General features: G+C 42.2%; 1 protein-coding gene across 1 annotated transcript in view; it reads left to right on the forward strand.

Annotated features, from left to right (window-relative positions):
- unc13a (unc-13 homolog A (C. elegans)) overlaps positions 1–22099 on the forward strand; it is a 49990-nt gene that overhangs the window by 3142 nt on the left and 24749 nt on the right. The window contains exons 2-20 of the mRNA XM_058074091.1: positions 3797–3826; positions 4169–4268; positions 9266–9383; positions 10127–10250; positions 10334–10404; positions 10992–11046; positions 11406–11435; positions 11651–11846; positions 13394–13513; positions 16813–17646; positions 18135–18228; positions 18936–18982; positions 19064–19142; positions 19570–19644; positions 20104–20323; positions 20801–21028; positions 21120–21261; positions 21348–21517; positions 21595–21710. Coding sequence (XP_057930074.1) covers positions 3797–3826; positions 4169–4268; positions 9266–9383; positions 10127–10250; positions 10334–10404; positions 10992–11046; positions 11406–11435; positions 11651–11846; positions 13394–13513; positions 16813–17646; positions 18135–18228; positions 18936–18982; positions 19064–19142; positions 19570–19644; positions 20104–20323; positions 20801–21028; positions 21120–21261; positions 21348–21517; positions 21595–21710 — 2849 coding nt within the window. The remainder of the gene's footprint in view (positions 1–3796; positions 3827–4168; positions 4269–9265; positions 9384–10126; positions 10251–10333; positions 10405–10991; positions 11047–11405; positions 11436–11650; positions 11847–13393; positions 13514–16812; positions 17647–18134; positions 18229–18935; positions 18983–19063; positions 19143–19569; positions 19645–20103; positions 20324–20800; positions 21029–21119; positions 21262–21347; positions 21518–21594; positions 21711–22099) is intronic.

Below are 22099 nucleotides of genomic sequence, written 5' to 3' on the forward strand. Positions count from 1 at the left end.
CCACCCCCCCTTTTCCGGCACCCCCCCAACTCTGTCACGCTGAAGTGGTTATTCTTAGAGTTGGGGATGCAGCTCACTGTGCCTGCTCTCTCACACTCACATAGAGAGATTAATGGAGCACAAGAGAAAGGGAGATGCAGGGCGCACACGTGCAAGCTCGCCACATGGCAGCAGCGGCAGCGAGTGACTGAGGGTGAGGAGGATGATGGGGGGGGATGAAGGGAAAGAGAAGGGAGCAGCGTTTGAGGAGGAGTGTTGGCAAGGGTGCAACTGAGGTGCATCTGCCATTTGCTGAGGGTTTCAAGGGAAGGAAGGCAGAGCAAGAAGCTTCTAGGGAATAGACGGTCCTTCCCCCACAGGGGTGTGACCGCCTCAGCAGCAAATGAGCTTGTGTCCTCATGAGAATTTGGTAGGATTTCACGCTAAATGTCATGTACGCAACATGCACTGTAATTAGTAGAAAAATGGAATTTCAACATTTTCTATATACATTAGTCCGTTGCATGATCACATACAGGTTGGAGCCTATCCCAGGCCAGTTAAAGAAAGAGGCACATTTTTTTCTAGTGTTTAAGATAGATAAACAGGTTAGATGAATAGGTTTTCATGAACACAGAAGACAATTTAGACTTACTTTTGTGCATAAAATAAAGCTTTTTCAATATATTAACAGCCATTTTATTACAATATAGCCTTATGGGACAATACTATAGAAATGCAGTATTTAGTTAGTATACTGCTTGTAAATTACTATCCAGTGAAAATGAGTCAACACACAGCCATTATGGTAATGGTGGTGGTTTAGTTTACTTCAAACATTCATTAATTTTCTACCGCTTATCCTCACGAGGGCCGCGGGTGTGCTGGAGCCTATCCCAGCTGTCCTCAGGCGAGAGATGAGGTACACACTGCACTGGTCGCCAGCCAATCACAGGGCACAAATAGACAACCACTGGACAATTTGGAGTTAAATTAAAATTATCCTTAGGTATGAATGTTGAGTATGAATGGTTGCTTAATGTGCCCTGTGATTCACTGGTGACTAGTCCAGGGTCACCCAAAGTAAGCTGGGATAGGCTCCAGCATACCCCCATGAGCCTAATGAGGATAATCAGCACATAAAATGGATAGATGGGTTGATGGATAATAAAGGAGGCAAATAAATACATTTAAAATCATGTAATGGACCAGTCCAGGGGGTACCCCACCTCTCGCCCAAAGACAGCTGAGATGGGCTCTAGCATACCTGGCAACCCTAGTGAGGATAAGCAGCAAAGAAGATGGATGGATGGAAAATCTTGTGATCAAGATTATACCATTCAGATTACATAGGAATACCCACGGCTGCGTCTGAGCATACATTTTTACCTTTTGTGATGCATCAGCATCGAGAACGTAAACAAATTTGAGGAAAGCGTGGAGGAATTTGAGTTACACACCCCTTACCGTGCATTTTTCTTCCTAATGTGCCATCTAAAATGGACAAGTTGTGATTCCACATCACCCACAAAGTCATAATTGTCACCGAGACATGACTATCCAGCCGACTGCTACACACCAAATCAGAGCTACTCAAATAGTGGGGCGGGCCCCTCTGGGGGTACGTGGTGAACTGTCAGCAGGGACATGAGTGGCAGGGATTACATTCAATGTCAATGCAGCCAAGAACCTGACTGATTTATCAGGCTGAGTACTTGACTCCGCCCCAAACTGAAGAAACAACATTTTTACACCATGTTAAATTGTGACTTTGTCACCGCATTTGGAAGTGAGCCCTGAAGGAAGTTTGGGATGGCTCTGAATGCTTGGTTTTCTAACACCGGCTCATTGTGATGTCACAGTGAGCTGGACTTCCTTATATGGGCATGTCTGGGTAGAAGCTGTACACTACATTGACTGATTTCACCATGTTAGCACAGATCAGTGGCTTCCAAGAAATGCTTGTTCAGGTTTGAAGGACTGCTAACTGCCTATGAGACAAGCAAAAGTGGTTGGAGTTGCAGCAAGAGAGAAATACGGACTGTTTTGTGAACATGGGCAAACCTGGACTATCCGCCAAACTGGCCCGATGCCTTTCCAACGTTACTTGGTCATGTTGAGGAGTCAGAAACACATGCTGTAAGTTACAATTTATCAGCATTCTAACTGTGTTTATTTTGTGTCAGTAAGCGGTTGTATTTGTAGTATTATAGAGTGTGTACACGGGGAGCGTCTTACCTGCATGCATAAGCCGATCCCGCTTCCACATACTCTGCAAGGTTTAAAATATCTCTCACTAACTCCCAAAAAAGACGGGCTTTAGACCAACTCAGTCATTGGACTAGATTTGTGTTAGTTCCACCCCCAGACTTTGATGGGTGGTTGCAAACACAAGTTCGGGAAATAATTCAAGGAATAGGAATTGTAGGGATAGCCATTATATAGTATATGTAACAGACCTACAGTATATATAAGACAGACCTAGTAGAACCACACCTCTACTGCTTGTTAATGAATGTTCCTTTAAATTGTCTCCCCACTTTGGGGGTGTGCAGGGCTTGGGCTTTTGTGGCACTTCATAGATCAATTAGCAATTGGCACAAATCTCATGTAATCTCTGCTTGTTTCCAATGCTAATCCCCATATTGAATAAGGTATTGTCACTCTTATTCATTTTCAACACCAAAATGCTTAACTTTGCATGAAAACAGGAAGAGGGTTTGTTTTTTTAATACAAGCACATGCTCCACCACACCGCTTGACTCATTAATCAGGGGGGTATCTGATGGGCATTCATTATCTCAAGGGCCTTGTGGGGTGACACTGCTATTTTAAGAAAGCCCCGTTTGTCCACAATGATTATGATTATGATGTCACTGGCGGGGGAATGACTCGCTATGAGTTTCTTGGTCTTGGTCTATTTGGGTTGTGGCTAGCAGCATAAACCCCTGCCCTAATTTTTTATGTTTTATTCGATCAGTGACATTGTTCTTTCTGGGAAATCACAGGTTATGTCAAGTGAGTGCTGTTTGTTTCACTACCAAAAACCTTGCAGTTGTACCAATGCGTCGCAATAAACAATGAGAGATTTCATGTTAAGTTGCTTCAGGGATTGAAGGCCAGTCATCATATCATGCCAGTCCCACACTTTTATGCTACGTAACAGAACACAAGCCTTGTCTTTAATGTAAGGGTAACATCAATGAAGCAGCAGGGATGAAAAGCTGATGAAGAGCTGTGAATATTAATGTCATACCTCTGACTGGAATAAAGGGTATCGGCGTGGTGCTGGATGGAATTAATAATGAAAGGGCTGTAGCTTGACGTCACTGTGCTTTAAAAAGTCTTTCTTTTACCACCAGAGGTCTTTGCATGGAGGACGATGAAGGACATCATTTTGTACCAGGCTGATAACAAAACGAGCTGTCTGCCATTCTTGGGACATTCCACCACAATTTCAAACCTAACTAGAATAGCACTAAATCATATTAGCACCTACAACAGCTTCAACTGCTCATAATGGGTTCGATTACTGCAACTTTCCTGACTTTGTGGATTATTTTGAGTCGTGTGAGAAGTCACATGAATTATATGATGTAACAATGAAACTCCAAAATCTGCTCTGAATTTTTTACCTTATCACATCATACTTGTTGCTAGGCAGAATTTGCATGGCGTGATTGATTTGTAGCTCCTGTAGCATCCACAAATAAAATTAAATAAAACCACAAATGGTGATGTTCAATGCAGTTTTCTTAGCAACTCTACGTTTCATATGCACAGTTTGATTCATTTTGTTTTCTCTTTGTCTTTGCAGTGAAAAAAGCTAAGCTTGATGGACCCCAAGGTAAGCTCCTCCTCACTTGTATGTCTTTTCCACTGCATGGTACCTATGACCATAGCTGCACTCACAATCGGCACTATTGTTTTGTAGTTGATACACTGCAGGAAATGTCCGACATAAACATGCATGCTAATATTAGCTTACCCTGGCACTGCAGGAGTACAAGTCCACAGTCTCCACTTTGCTGCAGTGCTGGCCCCATTCTCCTCTTGGCTAAATATGCTGAGAATTAATGACATGGGATGATCTGTTTCAGTACTGTGCAGTGGAAAAGCGACACTACAGTAAGATGGTGGCACAGTGCCATAACTTTGACTTTGTTTATTATTTTTTTGCCTCCTGCAGAAAAATTCAACACTTACGTGACGCTGAAGGTGCAGAATGTTAAGAGCACGACCATCGCCGTGCGCGGCAGTCAGCCGTGCTGGGAGCAGGACTTTATGTTGTGAGTCATTCTCCACCTGTCATATAATAAGGCATGTTTGCATTGCTTTGAGGTAAATTGCAAATAGCGTCTTTTTGGTAGGAGTAATGGAGGGCTTTATTGTTATTGTATGTTGTGTATCACATGGTTATTATATACTGTGCTGTGTGTAGGTGGAAATTTCTGTTAACTACGGCTAGCTTTCACACCAGATGGCTGATATAGGCAACTGTAAACAAGATGATGTGTGGATGCTATACATCATGGTAACACAAATGTCACCCTGGGGGAGAACTCAGCAGGCGTGCTCAGCTGTGGCATTTATTACTTATTCCCAAAGGAGCAAAGTATTTGTCTTTTTTTTTCTTTTTAAAGTGTGCACGAGTGTGTGCGTGTGGAGCAGGAGATGTTAGAGTTCAATCCTCCAGTCAAGATGGTGTCTTTCCATTATTTGGCTCAATCTTACTGGACATTTCATTGTGAGTTAAATGTTTTAGGGGGTTTTAATAATAGTGCCTCTGTATTCTGAATTTATATATCTATTTTTAGAACTGTATGGGAGGCTGGTTGAAATGCTCCATCCACAGGTTCCAACAAGTGCTGTGTGTTGATGTGTGCTATTGTTCAGTTTTGATGGTGAGAGATCTCAGTTATCTGTAGTTTTTTTGTTTATACGGGTAGTTTAAGGTGCTGTCAATCAAACCTGAGCATCATTGTCATAGGTAGACTTAATGTATGATGGGTAGGAAATGGTAATGGTAATGTCTGTGGAGTTTGTTCAAGGAAATGGTAGCACCTTCAGTGTCTGCAGCTGTGTTTTGTAAAGAAATAATGGAAAGATAAATCATAGAGTTAAATATTTGCCATCATAAGACCTTAAAATACTGTCCAGGCAATTTGTTAGTACTATTTTAACATTCTGAACTACCAAGAACGTATAAAAATAGGTTAATCCTTAAAGTGGTGTGATTTATTTTTCTTCTTTGCACAAAAATAAGAAACGCTTAAGAAACACTTCACACCACTGTAAAACTAAAATGTAAATAACAGGAGAGTATGCCGCTGGATTGCTATTGCAGTTTAATTTGACTCCTGTTGCCAAAGAGAAAAACAACACATAAAATGCACCCAGACTGAGGGCTTTGATGCTTGCTGAGGTCTTCATCAATATACCATGTGCAACTTCAGAGGCATCATCTACCTGGATTTGTATCGTCACATTTGCATCATTGGTATTCAATTTTCAGGCTAACAAATGCAGAGTTATTAAACAATAGTTTGTGTGTAACTTTTGTAGTGTATTTATGCTGCTGAGTAATGACTGGAAGAATGAGATGAGTGGGTGTGAGCAGATGCAATATTTCCTCTTGTTGACCAGCCTGGCTTAGACGGCTGCTTCTGTGTGATTTATTTAGTAGTGATTCATCAACATGACTACGGAGCTCTGGAATAAACTCAGACTTTTATGAACACGATGGACAGGTCCAATTGTGGTCATTACCACAACTGTCTGCTTTCTTTTATCCATCCATCTACAGGAGTATGCTAGAGCCTATCCCAGCTGTCTTTGGGTGAGAGGTGGGGTACACTCTGGACTATTCGCCAGCCAATCACAGGGCACATATAGACAAACAACCATTCACACTCACATTCATACCTATGGACAATTTGGAGTCGCCAATTAACCTAGCATGTTTTTGGAATGTGGGTGGAAACCGGAGAAAACCGCTGCAGAGAACATGCAAACTCCACACAGCGGAGAATCGAATCCAGATCTTCCCGAACACCTTCCCGATCCTCCCAGAAAAAGTTACAATTACATTGAAAACTGTTAGTTTAATGGTTTATTTCAAACATTAAAAACATTCAAAATACAACAAACCAACCAAAATCAAAGAAAATATATATGTATATATACGTACACATGTTCGAATCAATCAACACAGAAAAAAACCCAAAAAACAACCCCTATAGCCAACCAACCTCACCCAGTCCAAGGCACTCAACCATGTGCCAAGAGCAACCAGTCCATTATTAGTCATCCTACAATACATAGCATAGTAAAAAAAAAAAAACACCCTAACCAAATAATCATTTCATAAGCCATCATAAACTAACATGGAGAGAAAAACATCAATGTAATGATATTGTTTCAGTCGGATATGAGAAATAAAAGTGAGAGAGAGAGAAAAAATGTTCTTATAAAGAAAAAAAATCTTTCTTATAAATACATTAAATAGTCAAACTTGGATGTTCCTAAAACTGTCATTAATTTGATTACATGGTTTAATCATTTGACAGCCCCACAAAATAAATATAACGTTAATAATGTAATAATAACGGTATACATTTTTGGATAAATCCCAACAAATCCCCTATCACTGGAATGCCCAGGATGTCTGCTCCACAGCACATTGAATTTTATTCCTGTTAAGCACTTTTCTCTTGCAGAGGCCATAAATGGATGGCTGGCTCTCAGGAAGACTCACTATCGCTCCTTCACAATAAAGTAGTACTACAACACAAGACGGTGGAACAGTGGTATTTTAAAACCCAAATATTAATAGAGAAAAGCACACCAACAATCAGGGAAAAACTAGCAAGAACAAAAAGCAACTGTTACAAAAGGCCACAGTGAAAACACAAAAATAGTACAAAAATAATATTGGGCGAAGCCAAAAAATAGAACCTAACAAACAACCTATAATCTATAACCTAGCCATCTAGCACTGGTTAAAATATGTTTGTATGATGTGATAAACCTGCCCTGTGATTGGCTGGCGACCAGTCCAGGGTGAACCTCACCTCTCGCCTGAAGACAGCTGGGATAGGCTCCTGCATGCCCTTGATCGACCCTAGTGAGGATAAGCGGTATATAGAAGATGGATGGATGGATGGATGGATATGATGAAACAGCTAAAACCAGAAAGGGGATGAAAAGTTCCATATGCAAAAACAGTTGAACCATCCAAGGAGTTAAAAGTAAATAAGATTTCTTACTCTGTAAATACCTGACTCTGTCCTTCACTTCACCATCTCCTGCTCATTTCCTCTTCTCCCTTTTTCTTCCTTTTATGAAGAAGCTCGCCAGTGCTGCCATTTGCCAGATTATATCCTCGGCTTCCAGGGAAACAGAGATGCATTTTCATATCAAGTCTATTATTAGGATGTGAATCAGTTAAAACTGCCAGCCTGCGAAGGCTGGACTGTGGATGAGGGATGTTAAAGCTAGCTGATATGAGGGGCTTTCTAGACAAGATACATGATTCAACCACCACTGTAAATTATATTTGTTTGCAAAGTTACAGTAGTCTGCAATGAACGAACAAGAACATTGACATTGGTCATCCATTGGGAAATTTCTACATTTTGCAAAGCAGTGTAATTTACAATGGGGGTTGTCACTTTACACCCATTAAAGTTGTTGTTTTTTTAATTTAAAAAGATGACAAAATATAAATAATGTAAATATTCTCATAATTATCACATTTTTGTTTGTAATTGTGAACATTTATAAATATTTTTTCAATATGCCTAACCTAGCATGTTTTGGGAATGTGGGAGGAAGCTGTAGTCCCCGGAGAAAACCCACGCATGCATGGGGAGAACATGCAAACTCCACACAGAGATGGCCGAGGGTGGAATCGAACTCCGGTCACCTAGCTGTGTGGCCTGCGTGCTAACCACTTGACCACCGTGCAGCCTCCTGATGTAGAGCAGTGCTTCTCAAATAGCGGCTCCCGCCCCACCACTAGTTGGGGTGCAGTGCAGTCGGTGCAGCCGGGGATGAGGGGCGCGAGAGTCAGGGAGTACTTTCAATGTTAGTGCAGACTTGCCAACATGTACACATTTATGGTACTTTTGTCTCATTGCATTTTCCAGGTTGCAGTTTCTAGTGCAGTCTGTATAGGACAGATAAATACATATACAGTATATTATGAGTTGGTAAATTCAAAATAATAAAAGGTTTAAAAGGTTTAAATAAACGCTCAGAACAAATGAGAATCTTGCTGAGTCTACGTAGCGATATTGTTGGTTGTAAGTTGACGGTTGGCATCCTTCTGTCTCTCCTGTTGTTTTGTTGGTAGCTGGTGGAATGTCAAAGTCGACCAATTATTCAGTTTATTGCCACAATTTATAACCCAGCATTAACTTTTCGAAACTAACAACACAGTACCAGAGTACCATTAGGTAGCGTTACAAGGGAGTAACTTGAGGCATTGTGAGTGAAGCTGAGACGTGATCCACAAGAATTATGGTACTCTGTGTTAGCTGCTACAATAACAATATCGCTGGAGCTCAGATAATATAGAGGTGAGTTATGGAAATGCAACACTGTTGCCGTTTTTTAAAGTTTTTTGTTAGCGTCTAATAGCTGTGTCCCAATTTAGCTAGCTCGTATTAACTAGTTTTCTCACTTTGTAATGCAAAGAAAAAGGGCAAGAAATATGTGTTCATGTTTCATATAAGGGTTGTGAATAATGGGAAAAAATTCCAAAAAAGGTGCAGTTCCCCTTTAAGACCTTATACTGTGGTCTTATAATTAAAAATAAGTACAATATTGTCTGTTTGTTGTTATTTTGCTATAATGTTAATTCTAATTTCATACTACTGTTCATATAATCTAGCTGAATAAGGTCATCACAATATGAGAAACCCTTTCAGCATGAGCTGCAAACTACAACCACAATTGTAAACATTTTCAATGAATACGTACCGACTGTTGTTAGATGAGTGCGGGTACCTAATAAAGTGTCCAGTGAGTGTCTGTGTCTGCCAGGTAGATAAGAGGCATTGAGTTCATTGCTGTTTGTCATACAGACACTGTACAGAGTGTGCCTGCTCCATGCCTCTTGTATCCTTCCGCTAACTACTTGACAATCAGCATGTCTTTTTCAAAGCATCTTTTCCTGCTGTAGATTCAATTACAGTGTTTATGCATCAACAAAGTTAAGTGCACATTTTTATGCCGTGACATTGTTAGTTTTAACCCTTCTCTATCTCATTGTGGTGTACAGTGAGATAAACCGGCTGGACCTGGGCCTGACAGTGGAGGTGTGGAACAAAGGGCTGATTTGGGACACCATGGTGGGCACTTTGTGGATTCCCCTGAGTAGCATACGGCAGTCCAATGAGGTATATCTGTGTGTGATTGAAAAGTATGGCCAATATCATTGATCACCATTACGTATGTTAAAGGGACTTTTGTTCTCTGGAACTGTCATATCATGTTGTTGATGTGTTTATAAGTGATCCCTGTTTTTTTGTGTCACTCCAAATCTTGTGAATTCTTATGAATTTCTCACATCACAACTTTAGAGAAGTCCATGTAGGGCCACTTGGCCAGTGTTAAGTATCATTGTATTATATTATCATTAGTATCATTGGTTGCTTTTTTTTCCAAATGGTAGCCAGAAAGTATTTTTTCCTGATGTAAGAATTGTGTATCTAAACTGGAGTGTTTTTTTCTGGGAGCTAAAGACCTACATCACAAATCACTGCTCCTCTGCTCTCGCCATTTCATGGCAAAAGCACATATAAACATCGGCTTCTCCAACATTCACTAAACACTCATCGACCCCTGACCCATTGCAACATAGAAGGCATGGTAGGTGCCACAGGCTGCGTAATCTGAGCCGTTGGGCAAAGAAGAGAATAATGCAGATTTACCTTTTAAACAACTTGAGCTTGGAGTATTTTATTTTATTTTTAACTAATATAGTGCCCTACTGGAATCCAATATTGAGTCACAGGAAGAAAGGGAAATAAATACTGTCCTACATGGTACATCAAAATCCACCAAAGACCACCAGAACCGGCCTGGCTTGACACAACAGAGTGTTTTTTTTTCTTTCATTGTTCCCCTATTTTATTCCCAGGAGGGTCCAGGTCAGTGGTTGACCCTGGACTCCAACGTGATCATGGCTGAGAATGAGATCTGTGGCACAAAAGACCCGACCTTTCACAGACTACTGCTGGACACCCGCTTCGAACTGCCATTAGGTTTGGACTTTCTGGGCTTATTCTTGGTGATTTTCTTGTGTTTTCCCATCTGCGTGAATCACGATGTGTGTTATTTGCTGTAGACATTCCAGAAGACGAGGCCAGATACTGGGCCAAGAAGCTTGAGCAACTCAATGCTATGAGAGACCAAGATGTAAGATTGCCTTTTTACTGTATAACATTCTCCAACAGAAATGCTTACTGTATTACTGTGTGGCTCATATGGGAACTGCGAGCTATTACTTTTATGTCACTCCGGTTCTGCTCTCAGCTTCTCTGAGGCTTATTTTCATGGTGTTGGAAATGGCTTTACTATGCTATGATGTATTATTATCCACGTTTATAGTCCCCTATAGATATATTGTAACAAAATAACCTGTCGTTTATTTAGCATGCACACAAGGTCTCATTGGAGAACATGTCATATTTACACTTTCACTATACATGTCTGAAAGGGAGTCGGACAAATCAGGAAGAATCCTCCATGTCACATCAATTAATTTGTTTACTTCCTATGTTCAATATCCGTCTAAAGTGCATCAATTTTTTTTTGTTTTGCTTGACTGCATCTCTCCAAGGTCCTGGTGTGTGAAAAGAAAACTCTGATTTACTGGCGCCATATACTTTATACTTTATTGACCCTGAATAGATGTATGAAGATCTGACTTATTACTAGTGATAAAATACAGTGTTATGTTTGTTTCAATATTAATATTTGATCATTTTCTGCATTTACATCAGTATGCCTACCAAGAGGAGCAAGAGAGACCGCTCCATGCGCCGTCCACACAATGCTGTGAGTGAACCGACCAAGCCTTTATCTCCGCATCCACCTCTTCTTATAGCATTTCATGCTGTGTCCTTCGGGTGTTCTCTCCACTCCTTCATTCCCCTGCTCATTTGTCAACTAGACGAGAGGCTGAAAATGAGGCATAAAACAGAGTGATGCTGACAAACTGTGTGAGAGCAGGTCTAGGATGACTTGTGTGACAGATATGAAGTGACACAGTTTGTCAGACGCCCCCCCGCCCTCCCCCCTGTCTGCCTCCTAATGACAAAGAATTGTGTATTATCGACATCTTTAGCTTCTGGATTGCTCAGATGCTTAATTTATGGTCCTAATGTGGTTTTCCGCATCCCTTTATCTCATCGTAGGTAATTGGAGTCTGTGGGGAGATCAGCAGAGTAAGTCTTTGCACTTCTGCTAATAAATCTTCATTCACTGTCTGTGGCTTACCTGATGTAATGATCTTGTGCAGTTTCTCCCTCAAGACACCATTAGTTGCTATGAAAATGTCCCCCCCCTCACTTCAAGTTTCTTTCAGTAAAGCTCTTACAGTAACATGCCAAAACGTTCCAATCCAGTCCTCTTCATTGTTTCACATGTGTTGTGCAAACAGATGATGACCCGGACAGCGCCGTGGATGACAGGGACAGCGACTACCGCAGCGAGACCAGTAACAGCATGCCGCCCCCTTTTTACACCACCTCTCAGCCCAACGCATCCATGCATCAGTACCCCATCAGGCAGCACCACTACAGACACTCGTACAATGACGACATCCACGATATGGACTATGAGCACAGAGACATGAGGTAATGTATCACTGTCGCCGTCATTGCATGTTCAGTAGTTTCTTGATGCGCACCCTTCAGTTTACTATGAGGGTTGTTGGCTACGCTAATGCAGATCAAGAATGTGCTCTTTGGCTACTACATTAGGTACAAATACTCACAAACTAATGTAAGATAACTGTAACGTAAGATTCAATACAAGAGCTGTATCAAGAAGGATAGCTTTGTGATGTGTTCTTTTAATTCTGTAGTATTCATTCATTCATTCATTTTCTACCGCTTATCCTCACGAGGGTCGCGGGGGTGCTGGAGCCTATCCCAGCTGTCTTCGGGCTAGAGGCGGGGTACACCATGGACTGGTCGCCAGCCAATCACAGGGCACATATAGACAAACAACCATTCACACTCACATCCATACCTATGGACAATTTGGAATCGGCAATTAACCTAGCATGTTTTTGGAATGTGGGAGGAAACCGGAGTACCCGGAGAAAACCCACGCGTGCACTGGGAGAACATGCAAACTATAATTGACACCTGAACTCGTCATACTGCTAATCTCCAAAAATGCAATTCCTGGATACTCGTTATAATGCGTTACGGATCATACATGTTTACTCAGTACCCGGAGAAAACAGACGCATGCACGGGGAGAACATGCAAACTCCACACAGAGATGGCAGAGGGTGGAATTGAACCCTTGTCTCCTAGCTGTAAGGTCTACGCACTAACCACTCGACCGTCGTGCAGCCCAATTTTGCAGTATTGGACCATTAAAATAAAGAATATTCGAGTGGTTGTTAGCATTTTGGCCACACAGTCGGGAGATGTCCATTGGACATTTATGTGTGCAATACTGCAGCACATCAAACCTTATCAACCTAAAAAAGACTTGTACTTGTACTTGTACTGTCATGATATTTGGTTGGGACAAATCTACAAGTATAGTTTGACAAATCCAACCGTTTGAGTCATTCTTACCTCCAGGTTGAACAAAAAATAGTAATTGTAATTCTAATGATAAACATCTATTTACTGAGTCTGGAAAAATTATGGAATTTTAAAATGTAAAAACATAGGAACTTTGTGTACAAAATATTTGATACAGCTCTTGTAAAGTATGGCTTAAGATTGTGTACCTAATGAAGTGGCATGTGAGTGTTTGTTTTGCAAGGAAGACTTAAAACAGTATTCCTTCATGAATAAGCCACTTTGAAGTCTGCAAGCACAACTCTCCCGAGAAGGCTTGGTCCCGGCGGCCATGTTTTGTTTTACTTTGTCGTACATGGTAACATGGTAACATGCTGTCCCAACTGTGCTCTCCTCCCATAGAGGCTTCAGTGTATACAAACACGCCGGGGGTATACAGTATTTGTATACAGGTTGTGTATGAAGTGGGCTGATTTTATCCTTTATGTGTGCATGTAAGGAACATTTCAATGAATGGGATGCTGGGTGACTGAAATAAGTGCTCACCTTTAGGAGCACACTTTCTTTGTATAATGTGAGCTCTACTGATGCTCCTCTCCTACCTCTTCCCCCTTCCCCTCCCCTGCTCCTCCTACCAGACGCTATGATAGTTTAGACTCGGCCACCAACGGGCGCAGCGATATCGACTCAGGCTCAGGGTCAAGCCGGCGCACCAGTCGTCAGTATTCTCTAGACAGTAGGCATTCACTGTCCGATAGGTGGGTCTCTGTACCTCCTTCCAACTCCTCCTCTTTTCTCCTGCTCTCCAGCCTGTGACTCAGTCTCGCTGTGACGTCAGTGGTGGACTTGTCCCGTCCTCCTCGCTCACTGTGCTTGCATGCATGCGCTCTTTACCCTATCTCTCTGTATATGTACGTATTATTTTAAAAGCACTATTAATACTGGTCCTGCATCTATCTTCAAATCACAAATGAATCCCACAAATGGTGAGCTTCTCCATGTTTTGGTGCAATAAAGTGCATGGGCAAGCTGATGATTTGCTGAATGTACATACGGTTTACTGTATGTGTGAGGTATTCTGCTACAGGCACAGTCAGAGAAATCTACTAATTGTTGGTTGGTAAGAGGCTGTGGAAGACCTCCAATGTGTTAGTAGGACAGGCTGTCATTACAGCCTCGCTCTGTATGTGAGACTTTTCAAATCCAATCAGGCGTTATTGTCACTGTACCAGACATGCAGCAGCTATGCAGGAAGGATGTACGGTAATCATATTTACATGGGATCACTAACATAAATGAGTCCTTAGGGTAAGTGGTGTTGAAAAGTGCTTAAGTCAGTATGGACGGTGTTAGTTTTCTGCCATTTTTTGTGTCGCTGTTCTGTATAAAAGGCATCTAACATATAAAACAACCGACTTATGCGATCTGCTCTTTCTTCTTTTGGTGTGTCACCTATGGTGTGTCCATCCGCGTATCTGTTCACAGTGCCACACATAGGTGTGACTTGTGTATTAAATCCTTTTTACCTCGTTTTTATGTATTTCCATCTGGATGCAGCTGTTTACTAATCCAGTACAGAGTGGATGTGACTTTTGTTATTATATTGTTTCAATATGGATATATACGGATATACGTGCACAGATTTTCAAACCCACAAACAGTCTGAAAGTCCATAGGAAGACAATTGGGATGCAAATTATTTCCTGCATGCACGTAGCCATATCGCAGGGGCAAGGCAGAGGAGAAGAGTGTGACCCTTGTGTGTACACTCTGGTTCTCACGACCTCTGCGGATGCACGGTGGCTGCTCACATAGCGTATCCGACATAAATGCACCTTACCGGGCCACGGTGGGCTGTACGTTTTGTTTCTCCCTATCACGATAGCTATAGGTGCTGTAGGAAGCCAGGATGCCCATCTTGCAATCAAAGTGAGTAGGCTGCACGAGCCTTGTACCATACCCATACACGTATGTCCCCGGTGAGTGAACGGTACGACAGCCTTACATGAAGAGCACCTAGCATACACGTGTCGCACGCCGCACTAAAAGCTATCATTGTCTTATGGAGGGCAAGGAGCAAGCCTGTTGGTGTCATGAATCACCATACTGTCAGGACGACACACTTGCAACCCATCTACCCTACTTTCTCTACATGCTGGCCATAGCCAACAAATTTCCCAAACAGTGCGTAGCCCATGCATGTGGTAATACATATGTTGGAATGTAAGTCCTGCATAAGATGTCGTATTTTCCATTATTATTTCTACTCTATTTGGTAATACGAGTACAAATAGCAACTTTAGGGGTATTATTTCAAGTCTAGAGGGCTCTAACAATGTTCAAATCCATATGTATAAGATCGTAAAAGGGTTTTCTGTGCTCTAACTATGAAAATATTCCACTTATAAAGATGGAAAGGTACTTCACAGAAATTCACTTATCAGGGTCAGGTCTGGAACCATTCATCATTCATTCATTTTCTACCGCTTATCCTCACGAGGGTCACGGGGGTGCTGGAGCCTATCCCAGCTGTCTTCGGGCGAGAGGCGGGGTACACCCTGGACTGGTCGCCAGCCAATCACAGGGCACATATAGACAAACAACCATTCACACTCACATTCATACCTATGGACAATTTGGAGTCGCCAATTAACCAAGCATGTTTTTGGAATGTGGGAGGAAACCGGAGTACCCGGAGAAAACCCACGTATGCACGGGGAGAACATGCAAACTCCACACAGAGATGGCCGAGGGTGGGATTGAACGGTCTGGAACCAATGAACCGCAATAAACATGGATTACTGGAATTATTATTATTACTGGATTATTGGAATTCTGGGGTGTTGTTGGGGAATTTCCTCGTTGACGATGGGGAAGATGTTCTACTAATTTTTTGTAGCAATTGAGCTACGTAAGAATTAATTTCAATCTTCTGAATTGCTGTTTCCATGCAGATGGTGTAATGCGTTGCATGTAAGGCCATGGCCATCATCTTGTTGGTATTCGTCATGGCATGCACAAGTTGGTACTGACTGAATTGACAGCGTAGGTGCAGTCCTACGTGTTTGCAAAAAGTAATTAATTTACTCATCCACCAAAGTTGGTGTTATTTGTTGTGTTTCTTAAGTAATTTGCTAGTCAGTTGAAATTTACAGACACGGGATAAGCGTTTGTCATCGCTGCTGTCAGACTTTACGTTGGGTGAGAGAGATTGTGTGAGAGCACCGGGAACACTGGTCAATGTTTATGTGTCTATTCATCCACTCTCAAAGCCCAACGTCCAAACCTTCCTACAGCGTGTCCCATTCAACTGACATGACACTAATCAATAGCAGTGATAAAATTAAGTGCCAGTGTTTCTCCATGCATGAAAGTAAGTGTTTGTGTCAGATCCCTGACTCTGGCTGTCTTTTAGTGTTATTCTGCATTTGGTATGTATGCCCACAAAAAAAACAGGCTAATGAAATTACCCATCGTCTCAAGGTTGACTTTCTTTCAAAAACAACTGCATAAAGCAGCATTTTTTTCCAGGAAAAAAAAGGACTGAGCAACACCACATTAAGCTGCTTGCCAGAGTTTGAATTTGTCTTTTAATGTCAATATACAGTATTGAACTGCACAGACAGCACAAATGTTTGAAAAATGTATTTTTCCATTGTATCATAGATAGAATACGATGTACCAAAACAACACTATTTCCGGTGTGGGACTTTTCCAATAATTTTGTTGACGTACAAATGCCGTTGTGTACAGTAGTTACACTTTGAATATGTGTCATAGTGTCATGATCTGATTTGAATATGAATTTCCCTGTAGTGTGAACAAGACCATAGATGCATCACCTCCCACCTTCACTTGAGCTTGCTGGTTTGGTTAAAAGTCACTCCTTTTCCCACTAGTAGCTTAGCAGTCTCCCCTCTCTGGCCTCAACCTCAACACAAGTCCCTGTAAATGTCACACTAACACATCAAGTCTTGTAAGTCCTGGATGCTACTGCTTAGTCATTCCTCAACTTTTAAAAAAATATATAACATCTGTACATGTGTTTCTCTTTCAGTCCCACAGACAGTCGCTACGCCTCGTCGGGCGAGCTGAGCCTAGGCAGCTCCCAGCTCAGTGAAGAGTTCATCCCAGAGGACGGCGAGAGCTTGCGAGGCTCTGAGTTCTATGATGAAAATGACTCTTACCACTCTTGCCACTCCTCAATTAGTTACGGCAAGGAGGACTTCCCAGGCTGGGATGGGGAGGACCAGCAGGGTGTGTACAGCGATGAGGGAAGCTACGTGAAAGACGGCGGCGAGGACAGGGCGCTTTATGATGACGAGGAAGGTGAGATGTATGAGGAGGAAGGGGAGTACAACTACGAAGATGAGGAGGAGATGCCGTATGAGGTAGATGAGGAAACGTACCCAGTGGATGGTGCTCTCACTGAGGGGCAGGAGACACCTTATACCGCAGTGAGCACCGCTACCACCCTCCTACCACCGTCTGATAGCGTGTCCTCCAGCAGGCCTCCGTTGGAAAAGCAGACATCTTTGCATCAGCAGCAGCAGCTGCCTTTCGATCAGCTCCAACCCTCAAGCACCGCTCCTCCTATACACCCTCCCCTCAAGCAAGATGATAGCTTTTCCCCTCTCACCTCAGAATCAGCTCCTTTTGCACCCGCACCGCAAGACTTCCTCACCACCACCACCACCACCACCACCACCATCAACAGCACGTCCACCATGACAACAATATCACAAATTGCAGGAGCTGATGTCACTTCCCAAGAGTCTGAGCCAAAGTCTGAGCTGCCCCTGGTGGAACCCCCACCGGTGGAGCAAGAAATGGCTGAGGAGAGCGCCCCACCGGCTGCTGAGGAAAAGTCAGAGGAGCCTCCTGTCCCCAGGTGAACACTGTTTTACACAATTACACAACTAGCCTTGATGATGGAATTTCGACAATTTCAAAGTGCTTTTATTTAGTAAGCCCGACTGGGAACACGTCTGTAGCTTTAATGCTAATGAGCTGGGTTGGTTCACACCTCTCTCAGACCAAGTGTGTGGCTCCAAGAAGCACTACTGTGTACTTTTATCTACTTTTTACATACTATACACAGTAATTCTGCACTTGTACTAATACGTAAATGCCATATGTCCCACAGGGAAGGACACAAACTTATCATGAAATGTACAGCTCCCCTGTCTGTCACTGACTGACGCAGCTCCAGGCTCTATTTTAAGAAGTGTAGCGAAGCCTACTTCTTATGTTTGGTGGTCATAGCAGAATAAAAAAAGTAAATTTTGCATAATAGGAGAACTTTATATTTTGTAATTAAAAATATACTCGTAATGTATCACAATTAATAACACATTTGTTTCTTATCTTAAATGACAGTTTCCCAAAGCGGGAAATCATGGAACCCGGTCCTGCAAGAGCCAAAGCCAACTGGCTTCGATTGTTCAGCAGAGTACGGCTACAGTTGCAAGAGGTACAGCTTGAGTGTGTTTGTGTGTTTGCACTGTGTGCACATAAAAAAAAAAACAATGCACTCCTCTTGAGTGAATGGCTACTGTCATAAGTTTCTTTATATGTTCGATTCCTGCATGGTTTTTTTTTTACCAGCTTTTCAGCTTTTGTGGAATGGTTCAGTGTTTTTCCTGTAGTTTTTGTTTTTGTTTTTTTTTACAACAGTGGATTATATTGTCTTGTGTTGATTCAGTCGTTTCTGTTTATCCCTATAGCCTTGTTTTTGCCATTTCATTATTTTCTTTTCAGTTGTTTGCCATCCTCATAGCGATTTGCATGTAGTCCATTCTGATTGTCCCCTGGCTGGAGCAGAGTCTCAGGTAGGTACAGCCTGTTTGTGTGTTAAAACCACCTTTAATTTATTTTGTACAACTCATTAAGATACTGGAAGCCTGCTAAGTGTCATCTTCAATAACACACAGACACAATTAGCTAGACTGCTTATCTCTGTGTACTGCTTTGTTAGAAGAGGAAAATGTTCTTTTCTTTCTTTAACACAGAACAGCACACTTTCAATAATTTATGTGTACCCAAGCTAGAAGCATAGTATAAAGTGCCACACAGGACACAATAATAATATTCTTATTATCTTAGCAATTGGTCTAATGGCACCCAGCTTGCACAGTGTGCACTTGTGTTCCCGCTTTCATTCTTCTGTGCTCTCTGCAGGCCCGAGGAGAGAGTGTCGGCATTGCTTCTCTGCTTTTATCAGCGGGGTGAGTACCGGCAACCATGACAGAGAGCAAACTCGGGTTTACAAATGAGCAAATCCAGATTGGTGCATGCTTTCTCTTCAGGATGGGCGGCGCTCTTTATAGCATTGACAGTATGCCAGACCTCAGGAAGAGGAAAGCGATGCCTCTGGTCAGAGATCTGGTGGGTGTAATCTCTTTATATTCTCCCATCTCCATTTATTGCTCAGCTTCAGCAGCAAAATGTTCTCATCATGATTTGATTCCATCTGTAGTATGTCACTGCTACCCTTCTTGACTCTGTTCTTCAGCCAATTGTACTACATTTAGGGAGTGATACTTTGTCAGAGCAAGCTGTCAATGTATTTAAAAAATCTAAAAAGTGCATGCAAAATTGCATATAATCTATAATATTTGCATACTTGCCATAGATTGGTGTTTCGAATAAATATTGCTTAATAGTCTCCTTCTTTTCCCCATTTCCACGCCAATGCCCAGGCTATGGTGAGTGGCTTCCTTCCTGAAATATTTAACCACTCATTTTTACCACATTATTCTTGCTTGACTTACGTAAATATGCTTGCTGATCTCCTACCTCTCCTGTTAATCAGTCATTAGTCCAGAACTCCAGGAAGGCTGGCATCACCTCAGCCCTAACATCCAGCACACTGCATAATGAAGAACTGGTTAGTACATCATCATTACAGTGGAGTGGAACTTCAGTTCCACAATGCTAGTATAAATAATAAATAATATTATAGTATAAATAATATCTTCTAGGTTCAAACTGTTGTACCTAGAATAACTGTTGTAAATGCTGCTGACTTTGCGGTTTGCATTCTTCTATTTTGTTGCTGCCATATTGTACTGATCAGTTAGGACTGCAACTTTTGAATTGTGATGCTATGACACAATGTTCTATGGGTGTCATCACCTTTTTTCCTGGTAAAATTTCAGTTTCATCATTTTACAGTTTTGGGGGATATTTTCCCAAAATATTGGACCCATCTTGAATTGTACTACCTTAGAGGCATTCAACATAGATTCCGCTGTATGTCACAATATTTTGATGTATATACAGCAACAACAAAAAAAGATTTTTGCTTTACTTTTAACTCTTCTGCCAATCCAATCTCCCCTTGCAGAAGAGTCACGTCTATAAGAAGACCCTCCAGGCTCTCATATATCCGATCTCCTGCACGACTCCGCACAATTTTGAGGTGTGGACAGCCACCACCCCCACGTACTGCTATGAGTGCGAGGGTCTGCTGTGGGGCATCGCTCGCCAGGGCATGCGCTGCACAGAGTGCGGGGTCAAATGTCACGAGAAGTGCCAAGATCTGCTTAATGCCGACTGTCTGCAAAGTAAGACTGTAGAAAAAATATTCACAAAACGGATATGAATTATTTATTAATGCACGTATCGTATCTGCACCACACTTTGATGTGTTCATTTTTATTGTTTCTCTTCTTGGGAGGATATTAAAATCTATTCATCTTTTTGCTGTCATCTTCCTCTGCTACTCAGCATTTTATAGCTCTGCAAAGGTGCCACTCATGAAATATGTTTTCATTTGTTTGCCTCTCCTTGCTCTCTGTAATGTACTTCACCGTGCAGTTTAATGCACTCGCTGGTCACAACATTAGGTTCACCTGCTGTCACAATTTTGAGTTTTTGGCACCTGCTTTGTAATGTTTATTACCGCCACCTGCAGGACTGGAGAGGAACAGCAGTGCCCAAGTCTAGTATTGGTGTACCTATCAATGTAACCTGTACTTTTATCACATCTCTTTCATATCCCAGTGTATTATAAATGTAATATTATTTCTCCCACTGACCAGGAGCCGCAGAGAAGAGCTCCAAACACGGCGCTGAGGACCGAACTCAGAACATAATCATGGTCCTCAAAGACCGCATGAAGATCCGCGAGAGGAACAAACCTGAGATCTTTGAGCTCATTCAGGAGGTTTTCTCTGTCCCCAAGGCCACCCACGGCACACAGATGAAGCAGATCAAACAGAGCGTGCTCGACGGCACCTCCAAATGGTCGGCTAAGATCAGCATCACAGGTGAGTGGGAGGATCGGAATAATAAAGGTGGTCACCTCTGTGGCATAACGCACACACGCACACAACTGACTTTTCTTATTCCTTCTTCTAGTGTTATGTGCACAAGGTTTACAAGCCAAGGATAAAACTGGATCCAGTGATCCTTATGTCACCGTTCAGGTTGGAAAGACCAAAAAGAGGACCAAAACCATCTATGGCAACCTCAATCCCGTTTGGGAGGAGACATTCAATTTGTAGGTCTTCACTTAAAACTTGTGTATCTTTTACATGAATGTAATATTGCTAAACTTGGTGTAACTCTTTAATCGTGTTTGTGTAGCGAATGCCACAACTCCTCTGACCGGATCAAGGTGCGAGTTTGGGATGAGGACGACGACATCAAGTCCCGCGTGAAGCAGAAATTCAAGCGGGAGTCTGATGACTTCTTGGGCCAAACCATCATTGAGGTCCGCACTCTGAGTGGAGAGATGGACGTGTGGTACAACCTGGGTGAGTTTTACTGCATTATGTCTTTCAGGTTACCACTGACTTCTAACACCCCTGTATTTGTCTTCTGCTCTCCTCAGACAAGCGCACGGACAAATCAGCCGTGTCAGGGGCCATCAGGATGCACATCAATGTAGAGATTAAGGGCGAAGAGACGGTTGCGCCATACCACGTTCAATATACCTGTTTGCATGAAGTAAGATCATCAGTTTGTATTTTTCAGTATAGTTGCCAAGTGTACAGCCCCCCTGTTGTGATCCTGAAAACAGGAAAAGACATATAGAAAATGGATGGATGGTACTACACCACCACAAGGGTCTATTCATCGGGTACCGCTCCTTACTAATGATCACCACTGTGATGGATCCTCTTCTAAATGCACTTCACTTGAGAGATCTCTTTGATCAAGTGAGATAAAGGGCACATCTTGACAGCATCCAGCTAAAAGACATTTCCTTCCCGCTGTGGAAAACTCAGCTGATTGATTGTAGACAATTCGCTGCCCGGAATGGAGTCATTACTCAGCTAATTACTCAGTGCAGGATATCAGCTGAATCTTAAACAAGAAACGACGACTGTTATCAT

Source organism: Doryrhamphus excisus, chromosome 5, assembly GCF_030265055.1.
Source record: "Doryrhamphus excisus isolate RoL2022-K1 chromosome 5, RoL_Dexc_1.0, whole genome shotgun sequence".
NCBI lineage: Eukaryota > Metazoa > Chordata > Actinopteri > Syngnathiformes > Syngnathidae > Doryrhamphus > Doryrhamphus excisus.